The 14,148-nt window shown below is 39.5% G+C and overlaps 2 protein-coding genes across 9 annotated transcripts in view; one reads left to right on the top strand and one right to left on the bottom strand.

The window, feature by feature from the left end:
• The window catches only part of LRBA (LPS responsive beige-like anchor protein), a 375,341-nt gene extending 367,835 nt beyond the window's left edge, over positions 1 to 7,506 (top strand). For all 4 annotated transcript variants that reach the window (XM_042049819.1, XM_042049817.1, XM_042049818.1 and 1 more), the window contains 2 exons: positions 3,827 to 3,978; positions 5,977 to 7,506. In XM_042049819.1, coding sequence (XP_041905753.1) covers positions 3,827 to 3,978; positions 5,977 to 6,067 — 243 coding nt within the window. In that variant the 3' untranslated portion in view covers positions 6,068 to 7,506. The remainder of the gene's footprint in view (positions 1 to 3,826; positions 3,979 to 5,976) is intronic.
• Positions 7,507 to 12,711: 5,205 nt separating this feature from the next.
• Positions 12,712 to 14,148, bottom strand: part of DCLK2 (doublecortin like kinase 2) — a 79,914-nt gene continuing 78,477 nt past the window's right edge. For 4 of the 5 annotated variants that reach the window (XR_006019901.1, XR_006019902.1, XM_042049820.1 and 1 more), the window contains one exon: positions 12,712 to 14,083. Coding sequence is in view for 3 of the 5 variants with exons in the window: in XM_042049820.1 (XP_041905754.1) it covers positions 13,871 to 14,083 (213 nt within the window). In the remaining 2 variants the exon portion in view is untranslated. The remainder of the gene's footprint in view (positions 14,084 to 14,148) is intronic. The other variant, XM_042049823.1, reaches the window with a different exon arrangement.

Below are 14,148 nucleotides of genomic sequence, written 5' to 3'. Positions count from 1 at the left end.
ATCCCTTCATTCATTCCCTCATCCCTTAATATATATATAGGCAAGTGGCTGAGAAATTTATTTATAAACAATAAAAATTAAATAAATCAACATCTTGTCTTCATGACAAGCCAATGACAGTAAAATTGCACAGGTATTAGTAAGGGTTCAAAGCCTGTACTTTATTTAATCAAAAGATCACAAAACCTACTGCATGTTGCAGGTAGTGGAAGAGTTAAAGATTAATGGCTTTAATTTGCCTTTTAATATAGCATTTCTTCAGTAAAAGCCTCAAGTATAAAATTCAAGTGAACCATGACCATAAGGTTAATGGATTTTCATCAGCTGAATTTTATAAGTGTAGCAAATAATTATTTGTCACGGTCTTCATTGCAATTTGGAAATACCCTTAGGAGGCTACTATTGCTATAGAGAAGAAAACCACCCCATATTGATTTTTGCTTCTAATGAATAATCTCTTTAATACTTGTGTGGTTAGTTAGATCTCGTGATCATCCACTCAGTGCATGCTAGTTCTAGATAATTTTCAGCCTTATCAGTTTGTTTTCGGCCCCTGTCTTGCTCTACTCTTCTAAGACAGCCTCTAAATTAGAGTTTTCAAGCTCCTTGTGTCTGTGCTTTCAAGGTTCTTAGCATGTTTCTGATAGTAACAATCACAGAAGCAATTAATGGTTGGAACATTTATTTTTGGGGGGGAGACGGAGAAGCTTCAACTCACAATACTCAATTCTAACCTTGGGTAGTATTCTGTTTTCCATACTTAGATATGGTTGGAAAAACTCCATATGTTCTGCTTTATTGTATCTAAATTTACATGTATGTCTTGTCATAATTCAAAACATGACTGAAATAGGTTTATAATCTTTTTTTTGCTCAGTGTTACATTTTGTTTACAGTATATGTTTGTGTTTCAATTACACTCCTTTTAAAGTTATTGTATGAAATAAAATTCCAGCAGTGTGATCCATTCTGACTCCTTGGGAGTTGTTGCAGTAAACACTCAAAATTTATAACATAATATAGAAGCTCTGTCTTAATCTAAGTGTCGCACATCGTATAATTCTTACAGGATGTATTTGGCATCACAGTAATAGAGCGCAGCAATACAAAAAATACAGATGTGCAATATGTCTGACTTCAGTTACTGCTGCTCACAAAGCAGCATCTTGCACACACTGTATATTTTGGTTTCTAGGCTTGTCAGCAGTCTGTATAAACACTTCAGTGTTGCATGAACGTAATGTCTTTGTGTTTTAGTTTCTCTGATTTTTTTTTGTGGTGCGTGCACTATAAATTCTCTATGTTAAGAAAAGCCCCCAACTTCCTTTGCCTGAGGTATGTAAAACGTTTTGCATATTTGCAAACCTGTATAAGCAGAGACTGCAAGTGCCGAAGTAATTGCAGACTTCAGCAGAGAGAGATGTTTGCAAAATCCCGTCTTCAGTTCTTTCTACTGTTTCCTAAATTTAAATCTTTGAGCTGGAATTTTGCTTGTAGACTATCATCCTGAGGCAATTTCCTTGCCTTCCAGTGACAATGTTTTAGTCAAAGAGAATGAGTCTGTCTGGAGAACCGTGTGTGTTTGGAATTTAAGAGCCACTGCCCTGAACATTCTCCATGCTTACATCATTCTATTGAGAAGTTGGGCCAGCTGAAATTTATCACAAGTTAATCCTGACGTGAAGGGTGTGTATTTTGTTGAAAGGCTGCCCAAATTTAGCTGATTCACAAACGTTAAGTTAAATACATTTTTAGATAATGCTTAGCATCCACATTCTGTACTGAACATCTGTAGGCCGTGGATGCAGTTTTTCCCTGCAACCAATCATCCCTCAAAAGAGGTGCACAAAAGAGCCATGGCAAGAAATGTGATGGTGTGACCCAGGACAAGGAAAGGGAAGAACTGATGAGGAGGCAGAGGAGAAAGAGGAGCAGAATCAAGAATAGAACCAAGGACGGGCTGCTCCTGTGCTGAGTATCATGGAGAAATCTAAAAGTACAGAGCAGAGAAGGAAAAACAGAAGTCAAGCTGGGGAGCAAAAGTCAGAAAGAGAGCAGAGAAGAGGCACCTGGAAACAGAAAGAGAGCATAGGAAAAGGTTTGGGCTTACTGGAATTATTAATCACGGTCGAAAATGCAGTTTCAAAGGTCTTGATCTTGCTGGTGGCTCATGCTGATGTCATTCCACATGACAGAATCCATTGAACTTTTTGGTTTTGTTTCTTTGGAAAACACTGCAAACCTTTCCATTTTCCTGGACATTTGGAGGATGAGGCTGTAAAATCAGGGCCTGGTATTCTCTACTGCTTACATTTCTTTTCTGTAAAGCAGCAGGCCAGGATCCTCTTTTCAGAAGTTTTTATCCGCCTCCGGGTTTCTGTAGTAGTAATTACTGAGACCCGCGTGGAAAAGATATTATTGCTGTGAGAACAGTCAGTCATGGAGTCTCCGAAGGGTTGGTGTTGGGAATGAGCTTCATTCAATGCTTTTTGAGGTGGGGCATGCTGAAGGTTTACAGAGTGATGAAGGCGATGGCTGAGATGAATGGAGAACTCTTACTTAGGAAACCCCACAATATGAGACCTATGGGGTACTTGCTGGAACTGATTAGGATCACCTCAAAACAGGTAATAAACCTGTGCTAAACTTCTGCCAATTCTTGCCCCCCTCAGAAGGCATCATCAGCAGGCTGAAAAACAGATTAAGAAAATTCATGGGCAGCATTTCCATAAATAGATACTAAAAGGAACAGGTGAACTTTCTGATCTTTCTATAATCCAGTGATTTTGGGTGCTGTGGTGCACAGGGGGAAGGGGCTGTGTGCTGACCGGGCTGGCAGCATCTCCTGCTGCCACTGTTGGGAGTACACCACTGGGCTAGGTAGATTATGGTCTCTCTCCCCCCATAAATTAGCACTTACTCTACTAAAATTTCAAGTTCAGTTCTCTTAAGCCCCATTTTGGCTTTAAACTGGGGAAATCCCTCTTTTAAGAAAGATTTCTAGTGTATCCTGTCCATTTAGTATCTGATAGTATCATCTGGTATAGTCATCAGGTAAAGAAGGAAAATTACTCTTCCGGATATTTAGTATGTATCTTGATTTTTTTCCAATAGCACACAAGAAATACCACAATAGATTGGAGATTCTTGTTTGAAAGTCTTGACTCTGAAAACCAATGATATCCCATCTTTCTTCATGACCTGGTTCCCAAATAAAGATATCAAGTACAGATTTGCCATCAGTCCCCATCATGCATACAAAAGTGTATATGCCAGTGAATTTTTCACAGGCAGTTTCAGGATGGATGGTGAAAGGAAATAGTCTCTGTTAAGAGGGGTGGATCATTATTTTATTAATCCAGTGCAGGAATCTAAAAGTGCTGGTCTAAATTAATTTTAGTGATTTGTATGACAGTTCAGTTCCTGTCAACATTCAGCTTCTGCTAGGCTAGTATTAAAGACCCTTGGGGGAATGTCAGGTGCTGTATTTTAACGCCAGTACTGTGCATCTTGTAAATCTAGCTAATTAGAAGAGTAAATTTCTTTAGCTGACCTCATATTGGATCTTTGGAACATGGAATAAATCACAGGTCAGGTGAGACTTAACTAGTGAGATCTAATGTATTGGAGATTTGTGCATAACAGCATTAATTCCCTTGCTGGGTAAAATAACACAACAATAATGTTGCTTTCCAAAAGCTTGTGTTGATATCAAAGTCTCCCTGGGCATTCAGCTGTCAATATGAAACCTTTTACTGAAAGGAAAAGTGGGGAATTAAGAGCAGCACACATTTATCTGACAAATCTCCCTGTGATTTGCCCCTAGGCCATTCAGCTGAGTCGGGATGGACAGTATCTGCTCACAGGTGGAGACAACGGAGTTGTCATGGTCTGGCAGGTGTGGGACCTCAAGCAGCTCTTCGCTTACCCAGGCTGTGATGCTGGAATCCGATCCATGGCCCTGTCCTATGACCAAAGGTGAGAGCAAAGTCTGGTCTGGATGAGAGTTTTGGGGAATATATATTTACAATTAAATTGCATTTTTGTTGTTCTTCTGATTGTGATTTCTGATTGTGGATCACAGATACTGGTGATTATCTTGAGAATTCTGCTTGCATAATTTTTTTTTTTTTAACATGTCATATTTAGGGCAGATAATCTTTTTCAGGATTTCAGCTCTTTAGGGAATGAAGAGAGATCCAAGAAATCTTACTTTGGCAGTCTTTCAAGATAGGCTGAGTTATTGGTCTGCACCAATGTATAGTGTGGGTCACAGGGAGGTGGAAGGTTACATGTGTACTTTCATCTCTCTTCTTTCACTTCCAAGACAAATCACATTCCTAATTCCAGACCTTCATGTTAAAAATAGAACAGTTGGAATAGTTGCACAACAAGATTCCCTCCATACATCTATATATTTGCTAAAGCAAAGAGTCATTCTCAGTTCTAGGAAAGTTATTTTATCCACATACAGCATGACCCTTTTTGAAGACTTCTCCTACTGAAGGTGACCAGTTAAAATCTTTACTGCAGTTTCATATCACACTTTCCAATGCAACTGTGCTTGAAAATGCTTCAGTGCTTTTATCACAAAAACATGGTTTGTTTATAGGATGGATGTTTCCCATTTCATCTGTACACCTTTACCTTTCAGGCTAGGATTTTATTTGCTGTGGTGTGTATACTAAGTGGTGTTCCTGTGTACTTTTCAAGCAGATTTGTCTCCTAAATCCCATAGAGATTTGTGCAGTAAAGCATGTTGCTGAGGCTCTTAGCCTTCCACTTGCTGAAGTCCATACTGAATGTTTTAAAATTTTTATCTATGTTTCTAAAACTTACACAAAATGAACTTTAAAAAATCCAACCCAGTAAAACCTGTGGACTTCAATGAAACACTGAACAGCTTCTTGATAAGCATCACGAGAGATTATTGGCATTTTTGATGAAGCAGTTTTCCATTAAAAAAAAGCCCTTGCTGTTAAATATATTTCAAAACCTGGAGTTACAGCTGTTGAATCTTAGATCTCAGAAATTTTGCATTTAGACAATCTTTGAACTGCAATTAATGACGTGTTAATGAACTGAAATTTAATATGAACATACAGAAATCTATCCATGTGCTCAAGTTAAGAACCTTTGGTTTTGGAGACAAGGAAGAGAGCTACTCGGGTATTTTACTGCGTAATTACTGATTAACTGCAGGTAATTAATCAGAGTTATTTATTTGGTATGCATGAATGTTATGTGTTTGAGAGTGTGGAAAAAGATATTTTAACCCAGTAGAAAAACAATCAGAATGGTGCTCTTGACATGATATTCTGTGATTCTATCAAAATGCAATGTTTTGATGATCTCAGTATTTGTTTTGAAGACAGTATTGCAGCTTTTTTCTCTGAATTTTTTAGTTCTCAGGCTTTTTTTTCCCCAAAATGCCAGGATTTAATACATCTTTATAGTTCTGATTTTTGTAATAATTTAATGAGACCGTAGAGAAGATAATATAGAAACTCTTGATTGTGTGCTGTGTCAGGGTCACGGCTTTTCAAACATATCTAAATGCTCTCTAGTAGCTGGCCAAGTGTAAGGAATTCAGAATGAGTGTCTCAGTGGGAAAGCCCAGGGATTGCTTTCAGGAGCTTCCAAAACAGTCAAAGCCTTCAGTTTTAGTATTTCCAACTGAAGGCCAGTGCCCACACCCAATTCCTTCATGTAGATGTGCTGGGGGAGTTGAAACTGAAATGAACACTTCTCCTGGCCTTCCTTCACTTTGCTGCGACACCAGGGCTTCATCCTGCTCCAATACCCCCCAAAAACCAGCCAAGAAATAGTCCTGGGGGAATCCCAAGTGGCCTTTCAGGACAGGGATGCTGGTGAACAGTTCTGTTGTCCAACTCTCAGCTCTGGCTTCAGGCTGCCCACACAAACTGCTGCACATTGTTTTGCATGTTTTCTGATTGGTAAATCTGCTTCCCTCAGGTGTATAATGACTGGAATGGCGTCCGGGAGCATCGTGGTTTTCTACAATGATTTCAATCGCTGGCACCACGAGTACCAAACCAGGTACTGACCTTCCCAGAGGCTGGGATGAGCACTGACAGGAGCAGCTGTGGCCAGGAGGGAGCTGCACACAGCACTGCCTCCCTTGGTCGAGCCACCCCATGGCTCCTTATAAATAGTTCTATTACATCTGAATGTAACTTAAATTTGCTGGAAGAAGCAACCTATTTTTTAAAGTTAATTGCTATTTTTGTAGACCTCGCTTGACTTTTTTGGGGGAAGGGCAAAGAAGCAGAAAACCAGCTGCTGGGTTCTGTAGTTAAAAAATCTATATTTTTAGTCACAATGAGAAGTCTATTTTGATCCCTGTCTGTAAACAAAACCTAAAGTAAAGATGGTTAAAACTCACATTCTAGCTATATTATGAAGAAACAGATTTTCCATCTGAAGCTTTATCTATAACCTTGAGGAATATATGATTTTAACATAATGGAAATTAATTACGGTATTGGGGGAATTTTAATCTGTGCTATCCGCACCACACTTTGTCTCGTACTTTTCCAAATGATTGTACTACATCAGCACCGAAGTTTCTGGGAATCAAGGGGTAATATATAAATTATGGTTAATGTAATTTTAAACTTTGCAAATCATTTCCATCAATGTTACTCTTCAAGCATGTTTCTAGGCCTAGACAATTAGTTCTTTTTTAGTTGTATGTTTCGTGCAGTTACGAGAGAAATCGGGAATGGAGTTTGTGTTACATCAAGTGTGAATCCTTTTTAGTTTCTACCTGGCATCTCCTTCAAAGCACACCAAAATGTGGATTGTTCCTCCAAATAAGAAAGGCTAATTTTGAAGGCTTCAGATCAGAAGCCCACAGAGGCAGGTGATTTTAGAAGGGGCAAGTTTCAAAGCACATTTCTGCTGGTTGACTGTGGAAGCAGGGAGGCAGCAGGTGCTTGCTGGTGCACAGCCCCCATCCAGCAGCAGAAGCACAAGATTTGCAGGCCACTTTTTCTTTCTTTTTCATCAGAACATGCCCCTGCAATACTATAGCACATGCCATATGCCTTTTCTGCCTATAGCAACAATGTCTTTCGTATTTTGCTACCACCAAATCCAGTCAGATCCTGCCCAGTCATATTAAATTACCTCTTTCTTTTAGGAAATGACAAATAATTTATACTAAGGAACAATAAGCTATTTTGGTGTTGCACAAATCTACTTTTCTACAAGATTGCTGTGCAGAACTCTGTGAAAATATTTGTGAAAAGAACTGTTACTGTTTTGTAAGTCTGTATTGCATAAAAATCTTCTTTGTATGTTGTGATCTCTGAGTTGAAATTTACATTCCATATCTGTATTGATACATATATTTCTTTAGCTGCCTACTAGAGCAGTTCCTGGTTTTTCTAAGCATTTAACTACTCTCTCTTTCAGTAAAGATTTGGAATGACAAAATTCAGTTTGAGTGAAGAAGTGAAATAAAATTACATTTGTAATTGACACGTTCAGTGGAGTACTGGGTTCTTGTGATTCAGGGTATATTCCCAACAGAGGACAGAATTACCATGACTGATGCATTTCATGTACTTGGTGTGTATGAAACGGTGTCCTGTGCTTTCTGCATTTTCATACTGAGGTGGTTGTGGTGTATCAGTAGTTACATTTTCATGTTTTGTGTAGCACAAGGATGATGGGATTAAGCAAAGACTGTAGTGGGTCATGTCTGTGGGAAGTGCCTGGTGTACTGAGCTATGTGTACTGCACATTTGTTACGCAGAACTTGTACTTCACACTTCCTTAAGTTCAATAACATTCACAGCCTGGTATCAGCAGAGTTTGAGGGGAAATTGGAATAATCTTGAACTGCAATTTGTGTTTGTCTCAAACCAGGGTGGGTTTCCTAGGCTGGGTGGAGGGAAAAAATCCAAATAACCAACCAAAGGTGTGTTTTGCCAAATGGAAATCCTGAAAGTCTTCTCTTTATGAGGAAACAATTAATGATAGAAATATTAGTTCCTGATCTTGGAGCCTAAATGTTTCCCGGGGAGTTGATTGTTAGATTGCTTGTTTTAGAAAGGGCTCTATTGGATCAGGAGGTGCTTTCCCAAACTGGAAGCACAGCTGTACCTGTGTGTGCTGTCCTGAGTTGCATCGAGCCCGTCTTGGGAAGCAGCAGTTGCTGCAGTGTGGTGTTCTGCCACTGGAGTGCTGCAGCAGTTCGTCGGAAAGGACATCTTCACCTTCTCCTTCGTGAGCAGGCTTGCAAAGACACCCCTGTTCTGGATTGCTCTGGTGTGTGGGACATCCCCTCCTTCCACAGGTAAACCCAAATACCTTTGACACCAGCCTGGGGGCCTGGGTGTGCACTTGTGATCTCAGCTTTGGCTGAAGTAGTCCACCTCACGCTGTTTGTGATGAGATGGAAAACACGCTTAAATTTCTAACTACTCAGGTACTTGTTACTCTCTGCAGGACAGCACCTGTGTCACATGGATCACCTGAACCCTGTTTAATCAGCAGATGCCAGGCATTAACCTGCAGCTGGGCCTCATTTGGCTGTTAATGGCAGAATGTTCTGGAAGAGAGGGACAGACCCCTCTCCTCAAATGCATTTATGCAGAGGGAGCGTTTATGAAGAGCATTTCTTTATGTGACAGTCTGGCCTTTCTTCTGCTCTGGTAAGTTCAAACAGAGCTGCTGCCAGATGTAGTTATGGGAAGTTCTCTGTAGTAGTGCTGCTTGGTTGGGTTGTGCAGAAGTACTTGGCAAGCATAGCTTGAAACCCCTTCTATTTTCTATCAGCAAATTGCTGATAGAAATGCTGTAGGATCTGGAAGAGGAGATGTGGGGGGTCAGAGTGGGAGTTTCTCTGAAGGAAGTTTGTGTTGTGGTGCCACTGCAGGCAGAGGTAAATGAATGCTGTGAGACTTGAAAATATTTCTGCAGTTCTTGGCTGTATTGTGCTGTTATCATAAAGTCTCTACACCTGAAGGCAAGCTGTGCATGTCTCTGTTATTGTTTCTGGTCCTGACATCCTCTTGGTAGTCCTCCACCTATCTGCAGCACTTTGTTCCTGATAAACATCCCAAGGAGCTGAACTGATACCAAGGTAATGGGAAGTGAATTTTATTGCAGTCAGGACATGATTGCTGTTTGATGTATTGAGTAAGAATGGCCTAGATAAAGTGACTGTCTAGATTGTAGTTTTTCCACTTTATGTCCTAGATTTCATATTCATAGAGATTTCAGTGTGCTTGTGGTATGGCATAATTTTTTTTCCCTCTTTCTCCCAGAAGTAATTTGAAGGGAATAACAGATCACTATATTGTTCTTGAGAAACTGGCTTTAGCCTTGTTAAATAGAACCAGAGATGAGCCATTCTGAGAGTGCTGCTCTAAACCAGTGAGACCTCTCCCATACAGTGTTAGGATGAAACACTTGAAATGAGTCACTTGTGTGGATTTAGCATATGCTACAATATTATATGAAATCCAAAATAGTTTATGCAGAACCAACCTAAGATTTTTAGTAAGCTATTACAGTAGATGATGCTTTGTAATTTAAAGTTGCTCTTTAAAAGCTCTGGACAAAAAGAAAGTGTAGGAAATGGTTTCAGATTTTGCTTAGATGTACTGAAATTCAACTATGTTTAACGTAAAGCTCCTCAATTCAAATACAACCAGTGTCGTGAGATAAAAACGTGTTAAAACATACAAAGTTTGAAAGAATAAATTGTAACTTGTACCTGTAAATAGCTTACTTTTAGTTGAGACTTATTATCAAGAAACATATTGTTATAAAATGAATGTAAAATATTTCACAACTATTCATATATTGTAGGAAATAAAACTACTACTTTTTTTTTTTTGTAAATTAATTGAGACATTACTGGAAAACATAGTCTTGAAACCAAGAGATGTATTTAGTAAAATCTGAAATTGCACACAACTTTGCCCCTGGGACTGCATCATAGTGTCAGCTAATTAAAGACAGCATGATGTGTGCTTTGGAAATGATGCTGCATTGTGTGGGAATAGACAAAAAGAGGTTCCCAAAATGTGGTACTTGCTGTTGCTAAATGGACAAAGTTTGAGATGTGATAATTTATTATTTTTTTCTTTCTTCAAGTTGTTCTAGTATTTTTCTTCCTGCTATGCGAGCTGTGAGCTGCAAAATGTTGTAGGCACAGCTCAGTCTGGTTGTGTGGTGAGACTTAGGTGCATTCAGTGATAGCAATATCCAGTAACAGAGATATGAGTTCATACATTGCTCTCCCATTTTGCTTTTTGCCTTGCTTATCCTGTGTGCAAGGGATGCTTTTTCAAGCCTCTGTAGCTGCAAGTGTTTAGACATTCAGCATTTAAATGCTTTAGACTTCAGTATTTTCTGTTAATTGGCAATTATCTCCCCTGTTATTTTGGGGAGAAGGGAACAGTTGATGATACTTCCCGGTGAAGCTGTGCTTTTCTGAAACCTGCACTCTTGGCTTCCTGTTTCCAAAGGAAATAAAAGCACTTAAAATTCAAATTCTCTTTGGAAAAAAAAAAAAAATTCAAGAACAGAAGCAAGAGCCTTCTAGTGGATGGCTGCTACCAGTCCCTGCCCTGGTATTTTTTTTTCATAATGCTAGTTTAGTTTAAAAAGGAAACAAAAATCCTGCTCAAGAGGATTCCCCTGACAGAAAAGCTCAACTAAATACCTATTTCTGTTCATTAGACATTGAAGCTGACTGCAAGTAGGAGGGTTTAATTTGCTTGTCTTTTTTGTCATCTTAAAACCATCACTTTTACTGAATGAGCATTTTGGGTAGGTTGCTGGTTTTGTGCATTTCCAGTTGCTGTTTGGATGTAGCTTGAGAGAAAGAATGAGTAAATCTGAAATATAATTTCCCATTTAAAAACTGATAGAACCAAAGATGATTGATTGATAAATACATATTTATATAAAAGTGAAGGAATCAGTAGATCTATGCTATCAAGCTGTAATAAATAGACCAGTGTCTACTGGGAGGAAGAAAGATATGAAAACCAGGATTAAATGAGATTTACTGACCTGTGTAAATATTCTTAATTAGCTGAGAATGAGTCAATACTTGATGGAAGTAACATCATCATTAAACATCATCTTTATTAATATATTTTGACAATTATTTTAAATAATTTTTGATGTTCCAGAATGGGGGCAATGGTCTGTAAGGGTAAATATTGATGGGAATCCAGTGGATGTAATGTGCTGATTTACAGTAGGAGAGGATTCAGTCCTGGGGATTTTAAATCTAGAACTGCAGGAATGGCTCCACTGGGCTACTGTGACAAGTACCCACCTTCAAAGGACCTAAAAAGACCAAGGATAATTAAAAAGATTGGGTTTTTTAGTAACTCATTTTTTAAAATGTAGGCATGGTAGCAGTAGAGCTGTCACTGTGGAGTGTTTGTAACAGTCCTCGTTGAGAAATGTGTAACTTGTTTACAGTTTCTGTAACGGTTTCTTTCCCTTTGTAACAGGAAAGAAATTGTGAACCAGAACTATTTTTGCCTTCTCCCCAGCAGCAGCTGGTGGCTCTACAATAAGAGAAGGACTAAATGAAAGTGCAGCAGGTAAGAAACCACATGTGATACTTAGGAACCTTCATTAAATGTTTTAGTGTTAACCAGCAGGTCTTTATTTTTATGTTAAAGTGTGATACCTCCTGCACCTATGCACAGACTGAACTTACGTGGAGCTATTTTAAGGCATGGAGTAGTGCTAGAATTTTGCCAAGGTCACACAAAGAGTTGAGGACTTTCTCAGCTGTGTTTTTATCTGATTTCTGGCCATATGATCATCTTTCCCAGCTGGCAGCACTATTTTTAAATAGGCATTTTGGCACCTGCCTCTGCTTTGTCTTGTCTAAGCATGTTTAGATGTTGGTAAATCATGAGCTTAAGGACACGAAGTCAGGGTATGTGTCTTCACTTTCTTCTTCCATGAGAAAAGGCAATTGCTTAGAACTGGCAGCTGACCAGGCAAGTGATGATCCTCTCTGTTACAGATGCAAAACCAGAAACTTAACCCAGTATTCATTATTTGTTTGATGTTCCCTCTCTGCTGGTCTCTCAGTTCAGCTCTTTTAGGGGCTCCCTGTCTTTGCTGTGGAGGCTGGTTAGCCTGCTCCACCTGAAATTCCACATCCTTTCTTTGGCTGAGTCTGAGACTTGTTGCAGAAATCACCAACCACACAGGCAGCCAGCTACAGACTCTCACCAGTTTCCCTTCTGAGTAAGCTTCGTATTTCTGCACTGTACCAAAATACAAGTTATTTTACACAAAGGCTATTCCCATACTCTTCAAGTATATTGAACTTACTCCAGGGAACCCACAACAAAGTTAATTAACAAGGATTGGTTGTGGCCCAACCTTTTTATCATAGTTTACTACATGCCATGGTTTCCTACCTTTAATATTTTTTTTGCCAAGATGTTGCACATCTTTCAGCTACCATCAGTTTGCACTTTCTGATCTTTAAATGTTCTTCAAAAAGTAAAGCAACCATGTTTATTCATGTCTTTCATAGGAATCAATGAACTTTAAAACAATGCAGTTTATGGGAGTCCCGCAAATTAATTCTATTAAATTGTTTTGGTAGGCATCTAATTGTTCAGTCTCTCCAGAGGGAATAAGACAACAGTTTCACTGGCAAAATAACTGAGCTCCCAAAGAAATGAATAACATTTTGTGTTTTGGTTTTTTTTTTTAATGAAGAAAGTTTATTGCAGGTCTTTCTTTTACAATTCTAGTAGAAAGTATAGCTAAGAGAAAAAATGAGCTATGACCAATTCATAAGAACGAGCAAAGAAAAAGGATTAAGCCGAATACATACTCTATTGAACTAAGCATTATGGGAAAGATAAAACCTCGTCTATTTTGTGACTGCAGATTAAGGAGAGCTGCTTCCCAATCCTGGTTTCCAGTGCCTGCACCAGGTGAATAGGGAGAGATAGCACTGACAAACCTCTGATGGCTAGTGATGGCAGCTCCTCTATCAGCTTGTCCTAGAATTAGGAGCTGCTCAGTTCATCATAGCTTAGAAAACATGCAGCAGGCTTTCCCTTCACAGGCCCAAAGTAATTTTATTTTATCTAACAGGTAGTCTGACCCTGGAGAAAGGTGTGGATGGGACAGAAAATGGCTAAAGCAAAAAGGCTTCCTTCACTCCAGTCTTTGTAACAAATATATGTCCACTGCTCATGTTTACATCCCAAGTTACTTTATTTAAATTCATATTATCTAAACACTACCCTGCCTGCAAGTCAGAAAACAAACTTGATGGAGAACAACCATCCTTCCCTCTCTATCTCCAAATGTTTGTCTCATGATATTTTACAGTTAGTCCACTAAAAAAATTCTTCATGAAAATTTGCCTCTTCAAGTTTAGTAGAAACTTGGCTAAAAATAGAGGCATTGGAATAGAAGGCAAATAGAAGTTTTCTTCCCTTGACTGCCTCTCCCACTTTTCTGAGAATTCCCATCAGAAGAACAGAATGGGGCCTGCTGGTGGAGGCGAGGCCAGGTACCTGTTCCCCACCTCACTGCTCATACAAAAATATGGTTAGCTACACCATAAGTTAGTCTATTTAGAGCCCAAGGCTGTGTGAAATGGAGTTAATAATTAACACAAAGAACTTAAAAAACCACCTAGCATTGCCAGAGTCTTTCCCCTACTCCTGTTCCCAAGATGTGGTTTGCTCACCTGCTGTGAGGGAGAGGATCAGACCTGGCTGGGGCTCACCACAAGAGGTGCACACAAACTGAAAACAGTCATGGGAAATGAAGAAAACTGTGGCCAGAGTGTGGGGAGCTTCAGTTGGATTTGTGTTCCCCAGTCCTACGCACCAGGCTGATCCCCAGCAAGCTCAGGAGAAGGCAGTGTGGGGGACCGGAGTGGCTCAGGAGCAGCAGGGAGGAGGGGCTCAGACCCAGCCACATGAGGATCAGCAGCTGCAGCAGCAATTGCAGACATTTTCTCCATTCCAGCTCTACCAGAGTCCTGACAGCGCTTGCTGCAGAAAATCTGACTCTCTTTATCTAGAGCTGTGTTCTACAAACAAAACAAAACAAACCCAAGGCAAAACATGAAACAGCACTTACATACAGCCCTGTCTT

Source organism: Corvus kubaryi, unplaced genomic scaffold (genome assembly GCF_017639235.1).
Source record: "Corvus kubaryi isolate FWS band 111438036 unplaced genomic scaffold, C.kubaryi_AGA036_p1.0 71, whole genome shotgun sequence".
NCBI lineage: Eukaryota > Metazoa > Chordata > Aves > Passeriformes > Corvidae > Corvus > Corvus kubaryi.
This window is presented reverse-complemented; position numbering and strand designations above follow the sequence as displayed.